General features: G+C 44.5%; 1 protein-coding gene across 1 annotated transcript in view; it reads right to left on the reverse strand.

The window, feature by feature from the left end:
- Positions 1 to 211: 211 nt before the first annotated feature.
- Positions 212 to 26,414, reverse strand: part of ADGRE3 (adhesion G protein-coupled receptor E3) — a 59,995-nt gene continuing 33,792 nt past the window's right edge. The window contains exons 9-16 of the mRNA XM_077977963.1: positions 25,558 to 25,725; positions 22,166 to 22,363; positions 18,575 to 18,810; positions 13,500 to 13,566; positions 13,185 to 13,276; positions 9,941 to 10,109; positions 5,096 to 5,203; positions 212 to 444 (exon numbers count right to left, since the gene is read on the reverse strand). Coding sequence (XP_077834089.1) covers positions 409 to 444; positions 5,096 to 5,203; positions 9,941 to 10,109; positions 13,185 to 13,276; positions 13,500 to 13,566; positions 18,575 to 18,810; positions 22,166 to 22,363; positions 25,558 to 25,725 — 1,074 coding nt within the window. The 3' untranslated portion in view covers positions 212 to 408. The remainder of the gene's footprint in view (positions 445 to 5,095; positions 5,204 to 9,940; positions 10,110 to 13,184; positions 13,277 to 13,499; positions 13,567 to 18,574; positions 18,811 to 22,165; positions 22,364 to 25,557; positions 25,726 to 26,414) is intronic.

Consider the following 26,414-nt stretch of genomic DNA (forward strand, 5'->3'; position numbering starts at 1 on the left):
TTTGAGGCTGCAGTGAGCTATGATCATACCACTACACTTCAGTTGGGTGACAGAGTGAAACCCTGTCTTAAAAAAAAAGGGGGCAAGTTTAGGATGAGTGGGACTAAGAACTTGAGGTAAAGGACCTCTTCATTTACAAAAAGTCAAGGAAATATTTGCAGTGGTCACGTTTTGGGTTTCCAGGGATAAGCATTGACAGAATACAGCATAGTGAAGAGAAATGCAATTTACCACACATTTTTTGAGAGCCTATTATGCAGAACAAACACTTCGGGAAGTAAAGGTTGATTACTTCCTCTCCAAGGATGATATGTCTAATGAAGTCCCTTGTCCTTAGCTTCATTCTTCATAATGCCAAAAAGATCCATGGGTATGATATTCCATACGGAGTTGAATGTTCTAGTTCTATTATTTTCTCTTCACTTGTCCTGGAAAAACATCCCCCTATAAAAGAGGTTTAGATTAAAGGTGGATGTAAGGGTAAAATAAAGCAAACAAACAAAAATCAACAACATGGAGAGAGAGCAGGAGTGATTTAAACCCAGCTTGAACCAGCAGGCAAGGATGGCATGATCTCCTAGCATTTAAAAATCCTAGGGCAGATGTGGTCTTCTTTGGCTTAGAGTGGGAAGACTTATCAAAAATTCAGCAGGAAGAATTATTCTTTTTGATAAATTTTCAGACATAATATTCCACTCTGGAATTTCAGTCCCCTGGATGTTTTTTGTCTATGAAGAAAGGTTAGAATCTTGTTGGCTTTGTTCCTCTTTGAATGCCCGTTATCTAACATAGTGCCTGACACACTGTAGAAGTCAACAAATATTCTCTTTGCACTCCACAACTAACAGCTTGGTTTAGCAGCCCCAAGATCCACAGAGGAACCAACATCTCCTGAAGAAGCCTATGAGGTTAGTGGTTCCTAGCCTAGTTATAAGAGCTGTGTGCAAGAAGTTCAAAGTTATGTCTTCCTTCCTGGTATTTATGGTTCATTCACAGATGCAATTTACAAGTCAAGCATGATTTTTCCCATAGGGAACATTGCCCAGCAACCTAACTGATCTTCCAACTTTATCAAGTTTCTTGGGAGCAGAGTTAGAAAGTTAACCCAAGGTCAAATTTGTCCATAGAAGAAGAGTTTCATTAGCTTTTTACTCAAACTTTGTGCCTAAAAAATAGAAGCACAGAGATTTTTCTATAGAGATGGGGTCTTACTTTGTTGCCCAGGCAGGTCTCAAGCTCCTGACCTCAAGCAATCCTCCTACCTTGTTCTCTCAAAAGTGCTGGGATTACAGGCATGAGCCACCATGTCTGGCCAAAGCTAATATATTCCTTAAAGAGAGATTCATATATATATGCATACGTGTGTGTGTGTATATATATATATATAATTTTTCTTTTTTTTTTTTTAGACAGGGTTTTGCTCTGTCACCCAGGCTGGAGTGCAGTGGCATGATCTTGGCTCATTGCAACCTCTGCCTCCTGGGCTCAAGCAATCCTCCTGCCTCAGCCTCCTAAATAGCTGAAATTACAGGCATGCATCACCACACCTGGTTAATTCTTTGATGTTTCTGTAGAGACAGGGTCTCACTCTATTACCCAGGTCATATTTGATATTTTCCCCATCCAAAGATACACTCATATTATTCAATTTCCACAATGTTAAGTGATAATAATAAAAACGATTTTCCTTATTCCATTATGGAGAACCAGTATCTAGAATGCTGGCAGCTTTGGGAATTATTTTGGATTATCTGGGAAACCTTTCATAGGTCACAGTCAACAGTCAGCACTTCTACTCTTGTTGAGAATAATTAAGGACAGAGTTTCACTCTTGTTGCCCAGGCTGGAGTGCAATGGTGCGATCTTGGCTCATCATAACCTCTGCCTCCCAGGTTCAAGTGATTCTCTTGCCTCAGTCTCCTGAGTAGCTGGGATTACAGATGCCTGCCACCACGCCCAGTGGCTCACACCTGTAATCTCAGCACTTGAGAGGCCAAGGTGGGTGGATCACTTGAGGTCAGGAGTTCGAGACCAGCCTGGCCAATATGGTGAAACACCATCTGTACTAAAAATACAAAAAAATTAGCTGGGTGTGGTGGTGGGCACCTGTAATCCCAGCTACTGGGGAGGCTGAGGCAGGAGAATCACTTGAACCCAGGAGGTGGAGGTTGCAGTGAGCTGAGATTACACCACTGGACTCCAGCCTGGGCAACAGAATGAGACTCTGTCTTAAAAAAAAAAAAAAGGAAAGGAAGAGACAGGGGTCTCACTATGTTGCCCAGGCTGGTCTCAAACTCCTGGACTCAAGTGATCCTCCTGCCTTGGCCTCCCAAAGTGTTGGGATTATAGGTGTGAGCCACCACGCCCAGCTTCTTTTTAAACATCTATTCTGTCATTTATTCAAAAAGCCAAATATGGAACGAAATGTCACATAGTGCAGGAAGCTCATTCTGTGGTACACTGAGCCTGAGTTAGTGCAATGGAAGAACAGAATACCAGCAACCAGATTCCAGAAATGTCATCTTTCTAACAAGGCCATTTCCTCCCCCAGGAAGGTCCCATGATTCCCTGCACTCATCCTCTGTAATTATGCAGAGCAACTGGGGCAGAATCCGTATCCTGGAGCCTCTTCCATGGCGTACCCTCACTCTGTGGGGCTCACATCCACATCTTTATGTACAGGGGGCATTTGGGGGAAGAAGATCACTCTGCTATGCCTATGCTTGTAAATTTCCCCCAGTGGGAGTCTGTGTTAGATTGCATTGGTTCTTGATACGTTTTACTCATATATCTTTGCACAACAAGAATACATATGAAAACCAGCCTAAGTGCTGTTAGTGAGTAGAGAGGAGTCACTGAGGAAAAATATAACAAGAATGAGGAACTCAAACCAGGTTATCAGGAAGAGGACCCTTCCTCATACCCTCCAGGAAAGCGAGTTTGTACTCAGACTAGCTCCTCAAAGCTACCCTATGTTTCCCAGGCTGGTGTCAAACTCCTGGGCTCAAGCGATCCTCCCATCTCAGCCTCTCAAGTAGCTAGGACTACAACACCACAACATCTGGCCTCTTTTTTTTTTTTTTTTTGAGATGGAGTTTTGCTCTTGTTGCCCAGGCAGGAGTGCAATGGTGCGATCTTGGCTCACTGCAACCTCTGCCTTCCGGATTCAAGCGATTCTCCTGCTTCAGCCTCCCAAGTAGCTAGGATTACAGGCATGTGCCACCATGCCCAGCTAATTTTGTATTTTTGGTAGAGATGGGGTTTCTCCATGTTAGTCAGGCTGGTCTCGAACTCCCAACCTCAGGTGACCTGCCCACCTCGGCTTCCCAAAGTGTTGGGATTATGGGCATGAGCCACTGCACCCGGCCCCGGTTTCCTTTTTATTATTGTTATTTTACATTGTGGAAATTTATTTATTTATTTATTTTCTGAGGCGGAGTCTTGCTCTGTCTCCCAGTCTGGAGTGCAGTGGCATGATCTTGGCTCACTGTAAGCTCCGCCTCCCAGGTTCACGCCATTCTCCTGCCTCAGCCTCCCAAGTAGCTGGGACTACAGGCGCCTGCCACCACGCCCAGCTATTTTTTTGTATTTTTAGTAGAGACGGGGTTTCACTGTGTTAGCTAGGATGGTCTCAATCTCTTGACCTCGTGATCCACCTGCCTCGACCTCCCAAAGTGCTGGGATTACAGGCGTGAGCCACTGCGTCAGGCCTACATTGTGGAAATTGAATAACATGAGCATATCTTTGAAAAGGGAAAATATAGGCCGGGTGCAGTGGCTCATACCTGTAATTCCAGCACTTTGGGAAGCTGAGGTGGTAGGACTGCTTGAGCTGGGAGGTCAAGACCAGCTTGGGCAACATAGGGAAACCCCATCTCTCTCTATATAAAAACAAATTAGCAGGGCATGGTGGTGCACACCTGTGGTCCCAGCTCCTCGGGAAGCTGATATGGGAGGATTGCTTGAGCCCAGGAGATCGAAACTGCAGTGAGCTATGATTGTGCCACTGTACTCCAGCCTGGGCGACAGAGCAAGACCCTGTCTCTTTAAAAAAAAAAAAAAAAAAAAAAAAAGGGCCGGGCGCGGTGGCTCACGCCTGTAATCCCTGCACTTTGGGAGGCCGAGGCGGGCGGATCACGAGGTCAGCAGATCGAGACCATCCTGGCTAACACGGTGAAACCCCGTCTCTACTAAAATACAAAAAATTAGCCGGGCGCGGTGGCGGGCGCCTGTAGTCCCAGCTACTCCAGAGGCTGAGGCAGGAGAATGGCGCGAACCCGGGAGGCGGAGCTTGCAGTGAGCCGAGATGGTGCCACTGCACTCCAGCCTGGGCGACAGAGTGAAGACTCCGCCTCAAAAAAAAAAAAAAAAAAAAAAAAAAAGGAAAATATAAATTAAAAAACTAGAAGAAGTTCAGCAAACTAATACAGGAACAGAACACCAAACACCACGTGCTCTCACTTATAAGTAGGAGCTGAACAATGAGAACAAATGGGAGGGGAACAACACTCACTGGGGCCTGTGGGGAGAGGTTGGAGGGGGAGAACATTAGGGAAAAGAGCTAATACACGCTGTTTTTTTTTTTTTGGATGGAGTCTCGCTCTGTCACCCAGGCTGGAGTGCAATGGTGCAATCTTGGCTCACTGCAACCTCGGCCTCTCAGGTTCAAGTGATACTCCTGTCTCAGCCTCCCCAGTAGCTGGGACTACAGGTGCGCACCACCATGCCCGGCTAATTTTTGTATTTTTAGTAGAGATGGAGTTTCACCATGTTGGTAAAGCTGGTCTTGAATTCCTGACCTCAGGTGATCCACCCACTTCGGCCTCCCAAAATGCTGGGATTACAGGCATGAGCCACCACGCCCAGTCAATGCTGGGCTTATTACCTAGGTCGTGGGTTGATAGGTGCAGCGAACCACCACGGCACACGTTTACCTGTGTAACAAACCTGCACATCCCATACATGTAACCTTGGAACTTAAAACAAAAACAAAAACAAAAACAAACAAACAAACAAAAACCCCCAAACTAGAGGAAGTTTGCAGTGTCAAGAGAGGAGTATATAAGACATTAGAACAATTCACATGTTCACTTACCTCACTGGGTTTTGAGTCAGGACCCATCTTGCTGGAAAGTGTGTATGTCTCAGACTCAGATTTTGATTTTACAATCTCTCTAAACCACTTTTGATATTGTTTCTGGACCTGGAACATCAAAGGAAATACCTGGATGGGTTTTGCTAACATTGGTGAAGAGCAGAAAGGTCAGTGAGTCAGGAAGAGGATAGAGATGTATTATTATTTGTTTATTTTCACAAAACATGGTCTATTCGTACAATGGAATATGATTCAATTTTATAAAGGAAGGAGATTCTGACACATATTCTACCACATGGATGAACCTTGAGGACATCAGCCTAAGTAAAATAAACTGATCACGAAAGGCGAATACTGTATGGTTCTACTTATATGAGGTACCTAAAGTAGTCACATCCATGTAGACATAAAGTAGAATAGCGGTTTCCAGGGCCTGGGGGGAAGGAGAGTGGGGAGTTAGTGTTTAATGGGGATGGAATTTCAGTTTGGGAAGATGAATAAAGTTCCGGAGATGGATGTTGGTGATGGTTGCACAAGATCGCGAATGTGATGCTACTAGTGGTACGCTTAAAAATGATTTAAAAGGTAAATTTTATATTATATATATTTTACTACAATACAAATTTTCCATTACAGCATATATAATTGTTGTAGAAAATTTATGACCAGGTATGGTGGCTCACACCTGTAATCCCAGCACTTTGGGAGGCCAAGGCGGGCGGATCACCTGAGGTCGGGAGTTCAAGACCAGCCTGACCGATATAGTAAAACCCCATCTCTACTAAAAATACAAAAATTAGCCAGACATGGCGCATGACTGTAACCCCAGCTATTCCAGAGGCTGAGGCAGGAGAATTGCTTGAACCTGGGAGGCGGAGGTTGCAGTGAGCTGAGATCGCAGCACTGCACTCCAGCCTAGGAGACAGAGTGACACTTCGTCTAAAAAAAAAAAAAAAAGAAAGAAAAAGAAAAGAAAAAGATAGAAAATTTATAAGATATGCATATGCAAAAGAAAGAAAATAGAAGTTACATATAATTCCTCAATCTAGTGAAAATCACCAATAATATTTTGGTAGTACCCTTCAATGTGTCTTGGTTTTGGGCACCTCAGAAGCAGACCCTGCAACAAGGGTTGAAGTGTAAGGAGTTTATTTGAGGGGTGATCCCAAGAAGCACCAGTAGGGCAATGAGGAAGCAGCACAGGGAAGAGAAGGCAGCTGGTAAAGAATGCATAATTAAGGATATTTCCATTGTGGAAATCTGGGGCTCAGTCCCATTCAGGAGCTCTGGGGTGCAGCATGGAACTACCTTAGAGTCAACTTGCCTGAAGGAGGTGGGAGCTGGGGTATTTATCCACCAGCTCCCATCAGTCATGGGTTGATGGCCACTCTCAAGGGCCATTACTCTTTGGCATCACCAGTTTGCCCTGTGCATGGGCCAGGCATGTCCTGTGGGCAGTATGAAGCCTTCAGGCACAGTTATATGTGTTCGCAACAAGTAACTCCAAGCATGTAGAGACAGAAGCCAAAGGGATATGAGAGGGCCATGGACTTTGGGAGGCCGAGACGGGTGGATCACGAGGTCAGCAGATCGAGACCATCCTGGCTAACACGGTGAAACCCCGTCTCTACTAAAAATAAATACAAAAAACTAGCCGGGCGAGGTGGCGGGCGCCTGTAGTCCCAGTTACTTGGGAGGCTGAGGCAGGAGAATGGCGTAAACCCGGGAGGCGGAGCTTGCAGTGAGCCGAGAGCCGGCCACTGCACTCCAGCCTGGGCGACACAGCGAGACTCCGTCTCAAAAAAAAAAAAAAAAGAGAGGGCCATGGACAGCATCTGCCATATCATGATACCCCGACATTGACACTATTGACGTCTTGGGTTGGATCATGTTTTGCTGGAGAAGGCTATCCTGTGTGCATTGTTTAGGATATTTAGCAGCATCCCTGGCCTCTACCCACTAGATGCCAGTAGCAAACCCCACTCCAGTTATGACAAACATTTCCCCAGACATTGCTAACTGTCCCGTGGTAGGAACACAATTGCTACTGGTAAGAACTATTCTGATATGCCATAAACACTCATACCTACACATAAATAAATACATAACAATAACACAAGCAATGAATGCTTATACTCGTTATATAAACAAAATGAAACCCTCTGGAGTAATTTCTTTTTTTTTTTTTTTTTTTTTTTGAGACGGAGTCTTGCTCTGTTGCTAAGGCTGGAGTGCAATGGTATGATCTCAGCTCACTGCAAACTCTACCTCCCAGGTTCAAGTGGTTCTCTAGCCTCAGCCTCCTGAGTAGCTGGGATTACAGGCATGTGCAACCACACCTGGCTAATTTTTGTATTGTTTAGTAGAAATGGGGTCTCACCACGTTGGCCAGGCTGGTCTTGAACTCCTGACTTCAGATGATCCACCTGCCTCGGCCTCCCAAAGTGTGGGATTACAGGTTTGAGCCACCACGCCTGGCTGGGTTCCATTTTGGAGACAGCATGCAGTCTAGATTATCCCTGAGCACCCCTTAGTAAGGGACATTCTTGGAAGACACACACTACTGTTCAGTTGCAGACAAAGTGTTTTGAATTTAGTAGCCATACGAAATAAAACTATATATATCTTTAAAAACTGAATGCTAGGCCAGGCGCGATGGCTCACGCCTGTAATCCCAGCACTTTGGGAGGCTGAGGCGGGTGGATCATGAGGACAGGAGATCGAGACCATCCTGACCAACATGGAAAACCCTGTCTCTACTAAAAATACAAAATTAGTTGGGTGTGGAGGCGTGCACCTGTAATCCCAGCTACTCGGGAGGCTGAGGCAGGAGAATCGCTTGAATCCGGGACATGGAGGTTGCAGTGAGCCGAGGTTGTGCCATTGCACTCTAGCCTGGGCAGCAAGAGCAAAACTCTGTCTCAAAACAAAAAACAAAACAACACAAAAACAAGTAACAAACAAAAACTGGATGCTATGATATGCCTCAAAAACTGAGATAAACTGAGGGAAGAGTACACATAAGTGTTTTTCGTATGCTCATGTGAAACCCTGTCTCTACTAAAAATACAAAAAAAAAAAAAAAAAAAATTAGCCAGGCGTGGTGACATGTGTCTGTAGTCCCAGTTACTCAGGAGGCTGAGGCAGAAGAATTGCTTGAACCTGGGAGGCGGAGGTTTCAGTGAGCCAAGATTGAGCTACCGTACTTCAGCCTGGGTGACAGAGCGAGACTCTGTCTCAGAAAAAAAAAAAAAAAAAAAGGATGATGATGATGATGATGATGAAACAAATGCTCTGCCAGTGGTGCCTTCGAACCAAGTGGAGATGAGTTCTGCCTCCCTTTTCAGCCTCCTGAAGTGTTGGGATTATAGGCATGAGTCACTGTGCCTGGCCCCAGTTTCTCTTTAACAAGGCAGTTAACCTGCAGTACAGTGAAGTTCAAGACCTCATCGTGCCCACTGCTGTTCCATGGTTTGAGATGCGAGTTGCAAAAGCTGCAATAGCAGACTGGGATGGATCTATGAGTTTGCCCCTGAAGACAACCAGTGTTACAAGGAAGGCTGTGTGATTCTGGAATGTGACCTAGTTCGGGACAGTGAGGGCTCTGAGAGGCATGTATCATCTGATATGTGTTGAAGAAGAAGAGATAAATCAGCCCAGCATGGTGGCTTATGCCTGTAATCCCGGCACCATATACTTGGTATTGACTGGAAGCTTTTCCTTTTTCTCTTTTTTTTTTGAGACGGAGTCTTGCTCTGTTGCCCAGGCTGGAGTGCAGTGGTGCGATCTTGGCTCACTGCAACCTCTGCCTCCTGGGTTCAAGTGATTATCCTGTCTAGCCTCCCGAGTAGCTGGGATTACAGGCACCTCCATCATGCCTGGGTAATTTTTTTGTAGTTTTTAGTAGAGATGGGGGTTTCACCATGTTCATCAGGCTGGTCTGGAACTCCTGACCTCAAGTGATCTGCCCATGTCAGCCTCCCAAAGTGCTGGGATTACAGGCGTGAGCCACTGCACCCTGCTGATTGGAAACTTTTTCTGAAATAAGGCAGAACTGCTTGGGTGTCTTTTTCCATGTAACTTAAGACAGTAATGTAAATAAAATAATAGTTGGAAAAAAAAAAAGAATTCAGGTGAAGCGGTGTGTTAGCTGCATTGTTGATCTCCATGATTCACTCCTTTCTAGTTGTATTACAGTCTGTCTTAGTCTCTTGGTGGGTTGAGTGTTCTTTTCCCATTAACTTTGGGCTTGACCGTGTGACTTGCTTTGGCTAATGGGATATTAGTGGAGGCGATGTAAGAAGAATCACAGGCTTGAGTGACCTTGCCCAGTAGGGTCTGCCTCTTTGTGATTTCACCATTGTTAGGAGAAGAATATTCGCTGGGGAGTTGCTCCCACTTCTGCCTAAGCCTCAGGATGAGTCACAAGGAGCAGGCCTAAACCTGATCTGCGTCCTGAAGCAAAGGCAAGCTGAACTCAGCTAAGATCATGTGAACCCCAACAGACCCATCGACCCATGAATAAAAAAAGCAAATATTTGTGTTTAAACCAATGGGATTTTTGAGGTTGCTTGTTACACAGCATTAGCTGACTATTACAAGTGGGAAAACTGAGAAAAAGGCATTTTTTTTTGACATAGCAATTATTTATATTCTGAAATGTGTTAATAAATGATGTATCTTAACAACTAGTAGCATTTTTAAAGTAGAGAAAATAGAGAGTGTTTATAGGTGGATTATAATCTCATATGGAACATTTAGAGAATGTTGACTTAAATCCCCATTAAACTCCATTTCCAAAATTTTCTTAAGTTTAAAGTAACAAAGAAAGGGGTCAGTGTTTACCTGTTGGCTGAGAAGGCAGTAGACCAAGAAGATGAAGAAGCCCTGGAGGCTATTGATGATGGTGAAGAGGTAGGCCACGACCTGGGCAGCTGGACCCACCTGTAGGAAGCCTAGACACCATGTGCAACCCAGGATAAAGAGCTGAGCTGTTGCTTTGAAAGCCAGCATCCTGGGAGGAGGAAGTCAGAGATTAGGATGTTGAAAAACTAATAAAGAGCATGAACACTCCTCTAGTTAGCTGTTAATAGTGAGAACTCTGGAGTTAGACTACCTGGGTTTAAATGGAAGCCAGCACTGGCTACCTGTGTGATCTTGGGAAAGCTGCTTTACCTTCTTGCAACTCAGTTCCCTCATCTTATTTTTATTTTATTTTATTTTATTTTTGAGATTAAGTCTTGCTCTGTTGCACAGGCTGGAGCACAATGACATGATCTCGACTCACTGCAACCTCTGTCTCCAGGGTTCAAGCGATTCTCCTGCCTCAGCCTCCCCAGTAGCTGGGACTACAGGCATGCACCATCATGCCCTGCTAATTTTTGTATCTTTAGTGGAGACGGGGTTTCACCATGTTGACCAGACTGGTCTCGAACTCCTGACCTCAAGAGATCCACCCATCTCGGCCTCTCAAAGTATTGGGATTGCAGGTGTGAACAACCGTGCCCAGCCTCATTTCCCTTATCTTAATAATTGTCCTATTTCATGGGGTTGCCATAAAGATTACGTGAGACTTTAACATGGGAAAGTATTTAGGACAATGTATGAGACAAAATTAGTACCACACATACATAAGGCATTTAAAAACCTGGATGCTTTTTCTCTCTCTCACTCTCATCATTTATAGACAGGGGTCATATAATTTTTTTTTTTTTCAGATGGAGTCTCGCTCCATTGCCCAGGCTGGAGTGTAGTGGTGTGATCTCAGCTCACTGCAACCTCCGCCTCCTGGGTTCAAGTGATTCTCCAGCCTTAGCCTCCCGAGTAGCTGGGATTACAGGTGTGCTGCCACGCCCAGCTAATTTTTGTATTTTTAGTAGAGACAGGGTTTCACCATGTTGGCCAGGCTGGTCTCGAACGACTGACCTCAAATGATCCACCCACCTTGGCTTTCCAAAGTGCTGGGATTACAGGTGTGAACCACCCCGCCTGGCCGGGGTCATATAATTTGTTATTCAAACCGGAAGGCTTTTGTGATCAAAAGGAGGTGTAATGTTCCTAACAGAAAGAAATAATAAATGTTTGAGGTGATAAATACCTTAAATACCCTGATTTGATCATTGCACATTTTATGCATGAATCAAAATATCACAAATACTTCGTAAATGTATATAAATATTATGTATCAATAAGGATAAAAATAATAATAATAAATAAAAGGGGTACTATTAATAATTACATTGTGTCAACAGACGTAAACTGAGACTGTTCCAGGTAAGCTGAGATATGAGGCCATCCTACTTATAGTCTTTACAGCATATATACACATAATATATATACATATATATTTTATATATGCTATCATAATATATAATCACTATATATTGCATATATAAAATATGTATATTTATATATGTATCTATAAAATATGTATATTTATATATGTATATATAAAATATCATATATTATGTTGTATATGCATAGAATATATTATATGTATGCATATATACACATATATATGTATATGTACATTATATGTATCCCTAATTATTAAGGAGATTACATAAATGAGTAAAGCTAATTGAGGAACAGTTTGTATAGTGTGATCCTATTGTGTGTGTGTCGGTCTGTTCTACTTAAAGTGCACAGAGAAAGCTCTGGGAAAATGTCATAGATATTTTATCTCACATATCATACAGGCTCTTAATTCTGGCTTCCTGGGAAGTGGAAGTAGCAGGAAAAGAGACAATCACTTTCACTTTTTACTGTATATATTTCAAAAGACTATGAAAAAAATTTAACAAACTTGTCTTATTTTATTTTATTTTTTTTGAGACGGAGTCTTGCTCTGTCGCCCAGGCTGGAATGCACAGGCGCAATCTCGGCTCACTGCAAGCTCCGCCTCCCGGGTTCACGGCATTCGCTTGCCTCAGCCTCCTGAGTAGCTGGGACTACAGGCGCCCGCCACCGCGCCCGGCTAATTTTTTGTATTTTCAGTATAGACAGGGTTTCACCATGTTAGCCAGGATGGTCTCCGTCTCCTGACCTCATGTGTGATCTGCCCACCTCAGCCTCCCAAAGTGCTGGGATTATAGGCGTGAGCCACCGCGCCGGGCCAAACTTGTCTTATTTTTATGATTAAAATGAAAACAACAACAAATTACAAGCTCAAATTAAAATGGATACTGCAACATAAAAATACTCATACCTTAAGATATTTTGAAATATTATACAAAATGTATTTTAATCTAGATTCTTATTGAACCTATTACACACAATTGGAGATAAACATTTAAATTGGTATGTGTACAGAGAGTTTAATTTGTAATTTAAGCATGTGATTTAATACAGCTAGATTGATCTCTATTGGCTGGGGTGGATATAGCTTTGTGACATTACCAGATTAATTTTTAGGGTTTCTATATGATTTAAGCTTTTTAGTAACTGTTGGATTAGCAAATCTGAGTTGGTTGCTTTTGATAAAAACATACTCCTGTGTGCATTTTGTGTAGTGTGGCGGTAACAAATGTTTTTCTCCCTTTTCATCTTCCTTTTAGTGTTAGATCTCTTCCCCTTTGAGTTTTAAAACAAGGCACACGGTCACTTGGTTAGAGACTACATTTCCCACCTCCCTTGCAGCTGGGTGTTATCATGTGACCAAGATCAGCCAATGAGATATGAGCAAATGTGGCAAGTGCAACTCCTATATAACCTCCTTCCCATGGATGGGATATTGACAAGGACAACATCCTTCTAGAGGATGGTGGAGCAACAAAGTAGAAAGAACCTGAGACCCTGAAACACTGTGTGGAGCAGAGCTTCTTTATTAAACCTGAACTGCTCACTTCTGGGTTGCAACATGAGAGTGAAATAAAGTTCTATTTTATTCTTTTTTTTTTTTGACATCTTTTTCTCATAGCAGCTTGGCTTGTATTCTAGCTAATACAGGTTCTCGTTAATTGTGATGGTGGGAGATTACAGTGGTCTTGCTAGTCCTGGGAGCATGGCTGTTGAGCGTACGCGTGTGTGGATATGTAGGAGGGATTGGCAGAAGGAAAGGGAGTAGGAAGTACCATTTGTCACATCCTACCTTGTGTTCTGGATGGTTGACACTTCACTATTGAGGGAGGAAAGTTTTCTTTTCAAAATCCAAAAGACCAAGATAAAAAATACTAAATTCACCTGCAGGACCAATACAAACAAGGCAGAATGCAAGTTAAAATAATGTATGGTTTCCACTTTAAATTGCACACAGGAGTCCAGCCTCCCTGTACATGGGATTGAACTGGTAGCAGGTGGAAAATCGATCCACCCAACAGTGGAAATGCAAGCCCTTTGTACCATCTTGTACCCAGCACTTCTCTTGGTTCTTGTTAGTTTGGGAAAATCAAAGGCACATACTCACAGAGAAAATGGCACAGACTGGGCCAAGGAAACCCCAGATGAATCCCTGGTCCAGGTGGAGCCAGCATCTAGGAACAATGGGAAAAGTGATACAAAGAGAGATCAGAGAAAGTGCATGAGATCAACATAAAGTGACTCTTTTCCTACCAGAGAATTGTTTCCAGTTTCTCTTGAAAGTCAGCTGATGACAATCAGCAATTTTTTTTTTTTTTTGAGACAGGGTCTTGCTCTGTTGCCCAGGTTGGAGTGCAGTGGTGCGATCTCTGCTCACTGCAATCTCTGCCTCCTGGATTCAAGTGATTCTCCTGCCTCAGTCTCCTGACTAGCTGGGATTACAGATGTGCACCACCACACTGGCTAATTTTTGCATTTTTAGTGGAGATGTGGTTTGGCCATGTTGGCCAGGCTGGTCTTGAACTCCAGATCTCACGTGATTTGCTCCCCTTGGCCTCCCAAAGTGCTGGGATTACAGGCGTGAGCCACCACCCCTAGCCAACAATCAGCTTTGATTACACATTTTGATTGCAACTTTGATCCACACATCATATGTGACAGCCACTTTCACTTTTTACTTTATATATTTCAAAAACTATGAAAAAAATTTAACAAACTTGTCTTATTTTTATGATTAAAATGAAAACAACAACAAATTATGTGCTCGAATTAAAATTGATGCTGCAACATAAAAAGTACTCATAGCTCAAGGTATTTTGAAGTAGAATTATACAAAATATATTTTCATTTAGATCCTTATTGAACCTATTACACACAATTGGAGATATACATTTAAATTGGTATGTGTACAGAGTTTAATTTGGAATTTAAGTATGTGATTTAATATAGCTAGATTGATCTCTATTGGCTGGGGTGGACACAGCTTTGTGACATTACCAGATTCTTAGGGTTTTTATAGAATTTAAGCTTTTTAGTAACTGTGGTGTGATTCTAGGATAATAAGCTAGGAGAAACATCGTCCTGTTAAGCATTTTAGGAGCACAGTCCTGTTAAATTTTCACACCAGCACTGTGAGGTTGGAACAATGGGGACAACTATTATTCTTATCTCGCTAATGAGGGGACTGAGACCTGAGAGCTCAAATCACAGGAAGAATGAAGTTGGGACTGGCCAGGCGCTGTGGTTCACACCTGTAATCCCTGCACTTCGAGAGGCGGAGGCGGACGGATCACGAGGTCAGCAGATCGAGACCATCCTGGCTAACACAGTGAAACCCCGTCTCCACTAAAAAAAAAAAGACAAAAAAATTAGCCGGGCATCGTGGCGGGCGCCTATAGTCCCAGCTGCTCGGGAGGCTGAGGCAGGAGAATGGCGTGAACCCGGGAGGCGGAACTTGCAGTGAGCTGAGATCGCGCCACTGCACTCCAGCCTGGGTGACAGAGCGAGGGTCCGTCACAAAAAAAAGAAAAAAAAAAAAAAAAGTTGGGACCTAACTCTTGTGATCCAAGAGACTATAATAGACACTTTTTTTTTTTTTTTTTTTTTTTTTTTTTTGAGACGGAATCTCGCTCTGTCGCCCAGGCTGGAGTGCAGTGGCCGGATCTCAGCTCACTGCAAGCTCCGCCTCCCGGGTTTACGCCATTCTCCTGCCTCAGCCTCCCGAGTAGCTGGGACTACAGGTGCCCGCCACCTTGCCCGGCTAGTTTTTTGTATTTTTTAGTAGAGACGGGGTTTCACCGGGTTAGCCAGGATGGTCTCGATCTTATGACCTCGTGATCCGCCCGTCTCGGCCTCCCAAAGTGCTGGGATTACAGGCTTGAGCCATCGCGCCCGGCCCGGAATAGACAGACACTTCTATATCCACTAAGATGGACCCTAAGGTTAAGGAAACCAAGTTACCTGTGGGTCGAGGGTTCAGGCCCTTGCTGGTGAAGCAACTCTCTAAATTCCTCTGGCTACAAGAAAATGCACACTTGCTAAACTCCAGAACAATAGGCGCCATCAGTCCCCTCCTACCTCTTTTTTTTTGGACCTATTCTTTTTTTTTTTTTTTTTTAATACTTTAAGTTCTAGGGTACATGTGCACAATGTGCAGGTTTGTTACATATGTAGCCATGTGCCATGTTGGTGTGCTGCACCCATTAACTTGTCGTTTACATTAGGTATATCTCCTAATGCTATCCTGAATTGAACAATGAGAACACTTGGACACAGGAAGGGGAAAGTCCCCTCCTACCTCTGATATACGATCCAGACCACGTAACTGACTGGAAAGGGAACCAGTCAAAGCAGTTATGGATCTTAAGCCAGTTTCAGTTAGTTTATAGAGGATGTGCACAAACTGTCTTTGTGTCCTGTGGTTCAACTTTTGGTGTAGAGCCACATTCCTCCTCATTATTTATCTTATTTTATTTATATAGTTTTTAGAGTTGGATCTTGCTCTGTCACTCAGGCTGTGGTGCAGTTGCTCTGTCACAGCTTACTGCATCCTTGAACTCCTGTGCGCAAGGGATCCTCCTGCCCCAGCCTGGGACTATAGGCATGCATCACCATGTCCAGCTAATTAAAACAATTTTTTTTTTTTGGTAGAGATGGGGTTTTGCTATGTTGCCCAGGCTGGTCTTGAACTCCTGGGCTCAAGCAATCCTTCCTCCTTGACTTCCCAAAGTGCTGGGGTTGCAGGTGTGAACCACCATGCCTGGTCTTCCATCTTATTTTTTTTTTGAGATGGAGTTTAGCTCTTCTTGCCCAGGCTGGAGTGCAATGGCATGATCTCAGCTCACTGCAACCTCCACCTCCCAGGTTCAAGTGATTCTCCTCCCTCAGCCTCCCAAGTAGCTGAGATTGCAGGCACACACCACCACGCCCGGCTAATTTTTTGTCTTTTCAGTAGAGATAGGGTTTCACTGTGTTGGCCACACTGGTCTCCAACTCCTGACCTCAGGTCATCCACCTGCCTCAGCCTCCCAAAGTGCTGGGATTGCAGGCTTGAGCCACCGCGCCCGGCTTTTCCATCTTATTTTAATGCTAAAATCCTGCCCCAAAGTGAACATGGGATGCATGTTTTATATATATATATATGTTTATCCACTGTGCATGCACTCTGCTCTCATCTTAAATAGGTACAGCTTTTCCAAACCTCCTGAATGTTTATGACTCTGTTGTGTAATACAGATCTAGTGAGGCATAAAACCTAACTTGTGCTTCCCCTTTTCAAAGAGGGAGCACCTTTGGCTCATGCTGCAGAGTTTCTTTTTTTGGTTTGCAAACCAATATTGCCAATAAAGCTCTCTTCTTTTCTTTCCTTCCTTCCTTCCTTCCTTCCTTCCTTCCTTCCTTCCTTCCTTCCTTCCTTCCTTCCTTCCTTCCTTCCTTCCTTTCCTTCTTTCTTTCTTTCTTTCTTTCTTTCTTTCTTTCTTTCTTTCTTTCTTTCTTTCTTTCTTTCTTTCTTTCTTTCTTTCTTTCTCTTTCTTTCTTTCTTTCCCTCCCTCCCTCCCTCCCTTCTCTTCTTTCTATTATTTATTCATTTTGACGATCTTTTGAACAACACCCAAAACCCTCTCCTTCTGAAGCCATCCCTATAAACTTTATACAAATAATCAGAGAAGAAGAAAGGGGTCGAAATGAAAACAAGCCGAGCTTGCAGTCCATCCAGGATTCACCACCGGGTCAGCTTGCTCTCTGACCTGCTTCCTCCTAGCTGTTTGGTGCCTGCTATCCTAGAATCACACAGATCCCAGATAACAGTTTCCCTTTACTGCTCTGTAGGTAAAAACTTAAACACGATAAAACAAGAAGTTTCAGCTGGGTGCTGTGGCTCACGCCTGTAATCTCAGCACTTTGGGAGGCCGAGGTGGGTGGATCTCCTGAGGTCAGGAGTTCCAGACCAGTCTGGTCAACATGGTGAAACCCCATGTCTACTAAAAGTACAAAAATTAGCCGGGCGTGGTTGTGGGCACTTGTAATCCCAGCTACTGGGGAGGCTGAGGCAGGAGAATCGCTTGAACCCAGAAGGTGGAAGTTGCAGCCAGCCAAGACCATGCCATTGCACTCCTGCCTGGGCAACAAGAGTGAAACTCTGTCTCAAAAAAACCAAACCAAAACAAAACAAAAACCATTAAGTTTCCTCTTGAGATATTCTTTCAGGTCCTGTGTACCAGCAAAACTACTGGCTTCAGCTGCTCTAAAGGACCACAGGAGGAGCTGAGTCACCAAAGAAGGCAGTTTCCGTCTCCCGATGATTTCATCTGCTGTACCCTGAACAATCAATGACCCACACTTTCCAGCCTCCACATCCTCCATGATCCCTTTAAAAGCCCCAGTCCAGAACTCCTTGAGGAGATTGATTTGAGAATCTTCTCCCATTTCCTTGCTTGGTGCCCTGAGATTATTAAACTCTCTTTCTTTTTTTTTTTTTTTTGAGATAAGGTCTTGATCTGTCACCCAGGCTGGAGTGTAGTGGCCTGAGCATAGCTCACTGCAGCCTTGAACTCCTGGGCTCAGGCAATCCTTCCATCTCAGCTTCTTGAGTAGCTGGGACTACAGGTGTGTACCACCATGCCTGGCTTTTTTATTTTTTTTAATTTTTAGTAGACACAAGGTCTTGCTATGTTGCCCAGGCTGGTCTTAAACTCGTGAACTCAAGAGATCCTCCTGCCTGGGCCTCCTGAAGTGCTGGGATTAGATGTGTGAGCCACTGTGCGCAGCTAATTTTTAATTTTTTTTTGTAGAGATGAGGGTCTGCTATATTGCCCAGGCTGGTCTTGAACTCCTGGCCTCAAGTGATTCTCTCACCTTGGCCTCCCAAAGTGTTGGGATTACAGGTGTGAGCCACTACACCTGGCCTCATTAAGCTCTTTCTCTGCTGCAAACCTTGCTGTCTTGGTGGATTGGTATGTTACTATGCAGTGGGCATATGAACCTGTTGGTTGTATAAGACTTCTAGAACCTTGCAAACTCTTACCACCATCTCACCCTGCCTTGCTGGGAAAGAGGTTAGAGCTGTTATAAAGGGGAACATAGAGTGCATTGGTTACGTATAGTCCCACCATCATCATGAATGCTGCCCTCAAAAGCTTTCTTAGGAAACTGTCCATGACACAGGGTGGGATTCAAGCTCACCGATCAGCGGTTCCATAAAGGTGGGGCCTGGAGGCTGCAGAAATGGCCACAGTCACAGCGGGAACGCCATAGCCCACTGGAAACATGATCCACTTCATGAGTCTGTTGATGCTTGAGTAGTTGACCACCGTCAGGTTCCGTGCAGTGAGGAAGAGGTGCAGGCCCTCCAGCAGCATCCAGGTGAAGGCAGCCAGGTAGAGATAATGCAAGGCACCGGCGATGATGGCGCACAGCACCTCAGGGAGGAGAAAGGAATGCCTGAAGGGGTTGTCAGGGTGGAGTATGGCCCTAGGACCTCTCCTTGACATTGGCTTTGGGTTCAGAGCACCTGACACCAGACCAAGGGCATTAAAAGTAAAGGGGAACTGGATGCAGTGGCTCATGTCTATAATCGCAGCACTTTGGGAGGCTGAAGTGGGAGGACTGCTTGAGCCCAGGAGTTTGAGACCAGCCTGGGAAACTTAGTGAGACCCCATCTCAATTATATTTAAAAAAATAAAGATAGTTGATAGTCAAGGCTAGCATTGTCCATCTGGGCACCAACCCCTTCAACCTGCCCTTGGGACTGAAAGTGGTGCCACCTCCACCTATGTCACTTTGCAACAGATCACCAGAATATATCCCTCCTTTTTAACTAAGACTTTGTATACTTTGAGCAATGTCTCCTTTCCTCATCCACTTCCCCACTCAACCTCTGGGAACCTCCTTTCTATTCTCTACTCTTACTGTACTGCCTGGTGACTATAGTTAATAATAATATATTATGAATTTCAAAGTTGCTAAAAGAGTGGATTTTGTTTTATTTTATTTCTTTCAGACAGGATCTCACTCTGTCACCCAGGTGGAGTGCAGTGGCATAATCATAGCTCATTGCAGCCTTGACCTCTCAGGCTCAAGTGATCCTCCCACCTCAGCCTCCCAAGTAGCTGGGACTATAAGTGTGTACCACCATACTTGCTAAGTTTTGCAGAGACGGGGTCTCACTATATTGCCCAGGCCAGTCTCCAACTCCTGGGCTGAAGTGATCCTCCCGCCTCAGCCTCCTAAAGTGCTAGGATTACAAGCATGAGCCTTCACCCACAGTCCAAAAAGAGTGAATTTTAAATGTTTTCATCACAAAGAAATGATAAGTATGGAAGTGATAGATATGTTCATTATCCTGGTTTGATCATTTCATAAGGTGTACGTCTATGGAAACTTCACATTGTACCCCATAATTTTATACAATTATTATTTTTCAATTAAGAATAAAATTGAGGGAAAAAGTTTCACTTTAGCATAAGAGATTGTGATTATGATTCTTTTTTTTTTGAGACAGAGTCTTGCTCTGTCACCCAGCCTTTAGTACAGTGGTTGCAATCAAAGTTCACTGCAGCCTCGAACTCCTGGGTTCAAGTAATCCTCCTGCGTCAGCCTCCCAAGCGGCTGGGACTACAGATGTGCACCACTATGCCCAGCTTATTTTGTTATTTTTTTTGTTTTTTGTAGAGACAAGGTCTCACTATATTGCCCAGGATGGCCTCGAACCCCTGGCCTCGAGTGATCTTTCCACCATTGCCTGCCAGTGTGCTGGGATTACAGATGTGAGTCACTGTGTCTGGCCCAAGGGATTATTTGAAGCTGAAGGCAGTTGAGAAGAAGCAGAGACAAGAAAAGCTCTCTGCCCTCCCCCTATTTGCCTAAAAGCAGGACATACCTTTATGTACTTGTCTTTTTTGGGGGGGGTGAGAACACTTAAAATCTACTTTGTTAGCAATTTTTCAATACACAATATGTTGTTCTTGACTATGGTCATCATGATGTACAACAGCTCTCTTGAATTTATTCTTCCTGTCTAGTTGAAATTTGGTATCCTTTGACCAGTAGCCCCCTAAACCCCTTCCCTGCTGCCCTAGTCTCTGCTAACAACCATTTCTGCTCTTTGCTTTTGTGAGTTTGGCTATTTTAGATTCCACACATAAGTGAGATCATGCACTATTTGTCTTTCTGTACCTTGCTTATTTCACCCAGCATAACACTCCAGGTTCATCCATGTTATCACAAATGGCAGGATTTCCTTCTTTTTCTGAAGACTGAGTAGTACACCAGGACATTAATTTACAAAGGTATTCCTCCTACCTATTCTCTTCTTTCTACCCTTCTACCCTTGCTATGGAGAGGATGAAAGTTGATCACCAAGACAACTTATTTATTTATTTAAGATGGAGTTTTGCTCTTGTTGCCCAGGTTGGAGTTCAATGGCACAATCTTGGCTCACTGCAGCCTCTGCTTCCCGGGTTCAAGCAATTCTCCTGCCTTAGCCTCCCAAGTAGCTGGGATTACAGGTGCTCACCACCATGCTCAGCTAATATTTTGTATTTTTAGTAGAGACGGAGTTTCGCCAAGTTGACCAGGCTGGTCTTGAATTCCTGACCTCAGCTGATCTGCCCACCTCGGCCTCCCAAAGTGCTGGGATTACAGGCGTAAGCCACTGTACCCAGCCACCAAGACAACTTTAGTTCCTCATGGGTCTGGAGCCAACGCTGGAGGAATCTACAAAACCAATGATATGGTTTGGCTCTGTGTCCCCACCCAAATGGTTTGGATCTGTGTCCCCACCCAAATCTCATCTTGAATTGTACTCCCATAATCCCCATGTGTTGTGGGAGGGACCCGGTGGGAGATAATTTGAATCATGAGGGCGGTTCCCCCCCATACTGTTCTCGCGGTAGGGAAAAAGTCTCACGAGATCTGATGGTTTTATCAGGGGTTTCCGCTGTTGGATCTTCCTCATTGTTTTCTCTTGCTGCAACCGTGTGAAAAGTGCCTTTTGCTTGGGAGGCCAAGGTGGGCAGATCACGAGGTTGGGAGATTGAGACCATCCTGGCTAATACGGTGAAACCCAGTCTCTACTAAAAAATACAAAAAATTAGCCGGGTATAGTGGCGGGCGCCTGTAGTCCCAGCTACTTGGGAGGCTGAGGCAGGAGAATGGCGTGAACCCAGGAGGTGGAGCTTGCAGTGAGCCGAGATGGCACCACTGCACTCCAGCCTGGGCGACAGAGCAAGACTCCGTCTAAAAAAAAAAAAGTGCCTTTTGCCTCCCGCCATGATTCTGAGGCCTCCCCCGCCATGTGGAACGGTAAGCCCATTTAAACCTCTTTTTCTTCCCAGTCTCGGGTATGTCTTTATCAGCAGCCTGAAAATGGACTCATACAATCAGTGATACTAATTATCTATCGCTCATTTCTCAGATATTTGCCTTCCCATACTTTGCTGCCCCTAAACACCGAAGATCGTTTTCCCTTCTCCAAAAATTTATCATTCTTTGTCAAAAATGCTGTTGTTCTAAACTACCTCTTTGAGAATGCCTCATTCCCTGGGTATCTCCCATGTATATATGAAATATACATGTTAATACACTTCTGTTTGCTTTTTCTCTTATCTGTCTTTTGTTATACGGGTCCCAGCTACCAGAATGGTAGCAGGAGAATTATATTTTTCTCCTCTACAGACCCAAAGATATTTTATTAAGGAATCCAGCGCAGGCTTGCTCCATGAGCTCAGTGTCCCTTGGGGCAGGGCAGGGCATCCTCTGAGACACTGTCAGTACCTTGGATTCAGTTTGGTCAATCCCCACGAGGAAGAGGAGGTGGGCCACGAAGAGGCAGAGCGAGAGCTGCAGATGCAGCGAGGTGCTGGTGTTCTGGATGGTTTTACACAGGAGGAAGGTGAGGGCCGCCAGGAGGAGGCACAGCAGAGACAGGCTCAGCCCCACATAGGTGATGATAGTCAGCACAGGATCCTCCTCCTGGGACCGAGAAAAAGAGTTCACAGTTACGCTTTCCTGCACTGGGATTATGGCTCCCTCCTTGAACTGCGGCATCCTAGACACAGGCACCAAGCCCGGTAGTAGTGTGGGGCCGTTAGACTGCTAATGTAGATTGCTAATGTAGGCTGCTAATATAGACTGCTAATATAGATTGCTAATGTGGATTGTTAACGTAGACTGCCAATGTGGATTGTTAACGTAGACTGCCAACGTAGACTGTTAACGTAGACTGCCAATGTGGATTGTTAACGTAGACTGCCAATGTAGACTGTTAACGTAGACTGCCAATGTGGATTGTTAACGTAGACTGCCAATGTGGATTGTTAACGTAGACTGCCAATGTGGATTGTTAACGTAGACTGCCAATGTGGATTGTTAACGTAGACTGCCAATGTGGATTGTTAACGTAGACTGCCAATGTGGATTGTTAACGTAGACTGCCAATGTGGATTGTTAACGTAGACTGCCAATGTGGATTGTTAACGTAGACTGCCAATGTGGATTGTTAACGTAGACTGCCAATGTGGATTGTTAACGTAGACTGCCAATGTGGATTGCTAATGTAGACTGCTAATGTGGATTGCTAATGTAGACTGCCAATGTAGATTGCTAATGTAGACTGCTAATGTAGATTGCTAGACCGTCTTTTTTGTTTTCAGCTTTATTGAGGTGTATACTTAATGTACCAAAAATTGCACATATTAAATGTATACATTTTGATGAGTTTGGACATATGCATAGGTAGGGCGGCAGAATATGTCACCATCCCCTCAAAAAAAGTAGAATGGCAGTTACCAGAGGCTGGGGAGAGGAGAGAGAGAGAATAGGAAGCTGTTTAAGGAGTGGAGTTTCAGTGTTGCAAGATGAAAGAGTTCTGGAGATGGATGGTGGTTGATGATTGCACAATATGAATGTACTTTACTAAACTGCATATACATTGAAAAATGGCTAAGATGGTAAATTTTATGTTCTGCGTATTTTGCCACAATCTTTACAAAGTGTTTTTTGGGCCATGGTGTCTCACACCTGTAATCCCAATAGCTTTGGGAAGCTGAGGTGGGAGGATTGCTGGAGGCCACGAGCTCAAGACTGGCCTGAGCAACAAGTGAGACCCCGTATCTAAGAAAAAATAAGTATTTTTGTATGCAGAGGGCTTGTGCTATGCAGTACCAGTTTGATCCCAGAGCTCATACTAATGATGGGATTTTAAAAACTTTTTTCAGTTCAGAGATACATATGCAGGTTTGTTACACAGATAAACCCCTGTTGCAGGGGTTTGTTGTACAGATTATTTTGTCACCCAGGTATTAAGCCTGGTACCCATTAATTGTTTTTACTGGTCCTCTCCTTCCTCCCACCCTCCACCCTCCGATAGGCCCCAGTGTCTGTTGTTCCCCTCTTTGTGTCCATATATTCTCCTAATTTAGCTCCCACTTATAAGTGAGAACGCGAGTATTTGGTTTTCTGTTCCTGCGCTCGTTCACTAAGGATAATGGCCTCCGTCTCCATCCATGTCCCTGCAAAGGACATGAGCTCATTCTTTTTTATGGCTGCATAGTATTCCATGGTGTATATGTACCACATTTTCTTTATCCAGTCTACCATTGATGGCCATTTAGGTTGATTCTGTGTCTCTGCTATTGTGAATAGTGCTGCAGTGAACATAACATGTGCATGTGTCTTTATGATAGAATGATTTATATTCCTTTGTGTATATACCCAGTAATAGGATTGCTGGGTTGAATGGTAGTTCTGTTTTCAGCTCTTTGAGAAATTGCCACGCTGCTTTCCATAATGGTTGAACTAATTTACAATCCCACCAACAGTGTGTGTTCCTTTTCTTCTGCCACCTCACCAGCAACTGTTATTTTTTCACTTTTTAATAGTAGTCATTCATGATGTGGTTTACAGTAATCATGTTTTTTTTTGAGACAGAGTCTCGCTCTTTCACCAGGCTGGAGTGCAGTGGCACGATCTCGGCTCACTGCAACCTCTGCCTCCCAGGTTCAAGCAATTCTCCTGCCTCAGCCTCCCGAGTAGCTGGGGCTACAGGTGTGCGCCACCACACGTGGCTAATTTTTGTGTTTTTAGTAAAGATGGAGTTTCACCATGTTGGCCGGGATGGTCTTGATCTCCTGACCTCGTGATCTGCCTGCCTCAGCCTCCTAAAGTTCTGGGATTACAGGTGTGAGCCACTGTGCCTGGCCCAGTCATCATGTTTTTGCCCTGGGGTCCTACAGTCTGAGCAACTGAGGTCAGCCATGTAGACACTGCGTACCTATGTGAATGATCGCCCAATACATACCCTGAACACCAAGGCTCAGGTGAGCTTCCTGGCTGACAACACTTCACATGCGTTGTCATAAGTCATTGCTGGGAGAATTAATTGCATCTGTATGACTTTCCTGGGAGAGGACACTGGAAGCTTGCACCAGGTTTCTCCTGGACTTCTTATCTTGTGTCTTTTCCATATGTTGATTTTTTTTTTTTTTTTTGAGACGGAGTCTTGCCCTATCACCCAGGCTGGAGTGCAATGGCATCATCTCAGCTCCCTGCAACCTCCGCCTCCCAGGTTCAAGCTATCCTCTTGTCTCAGCCTCCCGAGTAGCTGGGATTACAGGCATGTACTACCATGTTCAGCTAATTTTTGTATTTTTAGCAGAGATAGGTTTTTGCCATGTTGGTCAGGCTGGTTTCAAACTCTTTTTTTTTTTTTTTGAGACGGAATCTCACTCTGTCACCTAGGCTGGAGTGCAGTGGCACGATCTCGGCTCACTGCAAGCTTTCCCTCCCGAGTTCACGCCATTTTCCTGCCTCGGCCTCCCGAGTAGCTGGGACTACAGGCTCCCACCACCACGCCCGGCTAATTTTTTTGTATTTTTAGTAGAGACGGAGTTTCACCATGTTAGCCGGGATGGTCTCGATTTCCTGACCTCGTGATCCGCCCGCCTCGGCCTCCCAAAGTGCTGGGATTATAGGCATGAGCCACCGCGCCTGGCCTCAAACTCTTGATCTCAGGTGATCTGCCCATCTTGGCCTCCCAAAGTGCTGGGATTAAAGGCATGAGCCACCATGCTTGGCCTTTTTTTCAGTTTTTTAAAAAATAGCACTTATTACCATTTAGTAGGGGCTCAGAAAGTATTTGCTGGAAGAATAAAACATTTACATCATACCTGGCTGGTGAAGGCCATCAGGACAGCGAAGCTGGACAGGTGACTGCAATTACACATGGTGTGACTCTTGTTCACGTGTATCAGGAAGCAGCCATCCCTGGACCACAGGCCTCCCTGCTTTGTGTTCTCCCAGTAGACACAGAAGGCCTTTTTGATACTGTGGTTCATCTGAAAATAGAAAGGGCTCATTGTCTTTGCCTTTTTTTTTTTTTTTTTTTTGAGACGAAATCTCACTTTGTTGCCCAGGCTGGAGTGCAGTGGCTCAATCTCGGCTCACTGCAACCTCCGCCTCCTGGGTTCAAGCAATTCTCCTGCCTCAGCCTCCCGAGTAGCTGGGATTGCAGACGTGCACCACCACACCGGGATAATTTTTGTATTTTTTGTAGAGACAGGGTCAACTATGTTGCCCAGGCTGGTCTTGAACTCCTGTATTCAAGCAATCTGCCTTCCTTTGCCTCCCAAAGTGCTGGGATCGTACGGGCATAAGCCACCGCATGCAGCCAGCTCATTGTCTTTTTCCTCAGGAGGGACAGTTCTCAGTGTTGGCCTATGCCAGGGTGCCACCTGCTAAGGCATCTGTGCGAAGTGTGACTCAGGTGATTTCTGTTTTGTTTGTTTATTTTTGAGTCAGGGTCTCATTCTGTCGCCCAGGCTGGAGTGCTGTGGTGCAGTCACAGCTCACTGCCGCCTTGACCTCCCTGGCTCAAATGATCCTCCCATCTCAGCCTCCACAGTAGCTGGAACTACAAGTGTGCACCACCATGCCCAGCTAACTCTTGTGTTTTGAGTAGAGATGGGGTTTCAACATGTTGCCCAGGCTGGTCTTGAACTCCTGGCCTCAAGCAATCCTCCTGCCT

This window comes from Macaca mulatta, chromosome 19 (genome assembly GCF_049350105.2).
Source record: "Macaca mulatta isolate MMU2019108-1 chromosome 19, T2T-MMU8v2.0, whole genome shotgun sequence".
Taxonomy (NCBI): Eukaryota; Metazoa; Chordata; class Mammalia; order Primates; family Cercopithecidae; genus Macaca; species Macaca mulatta.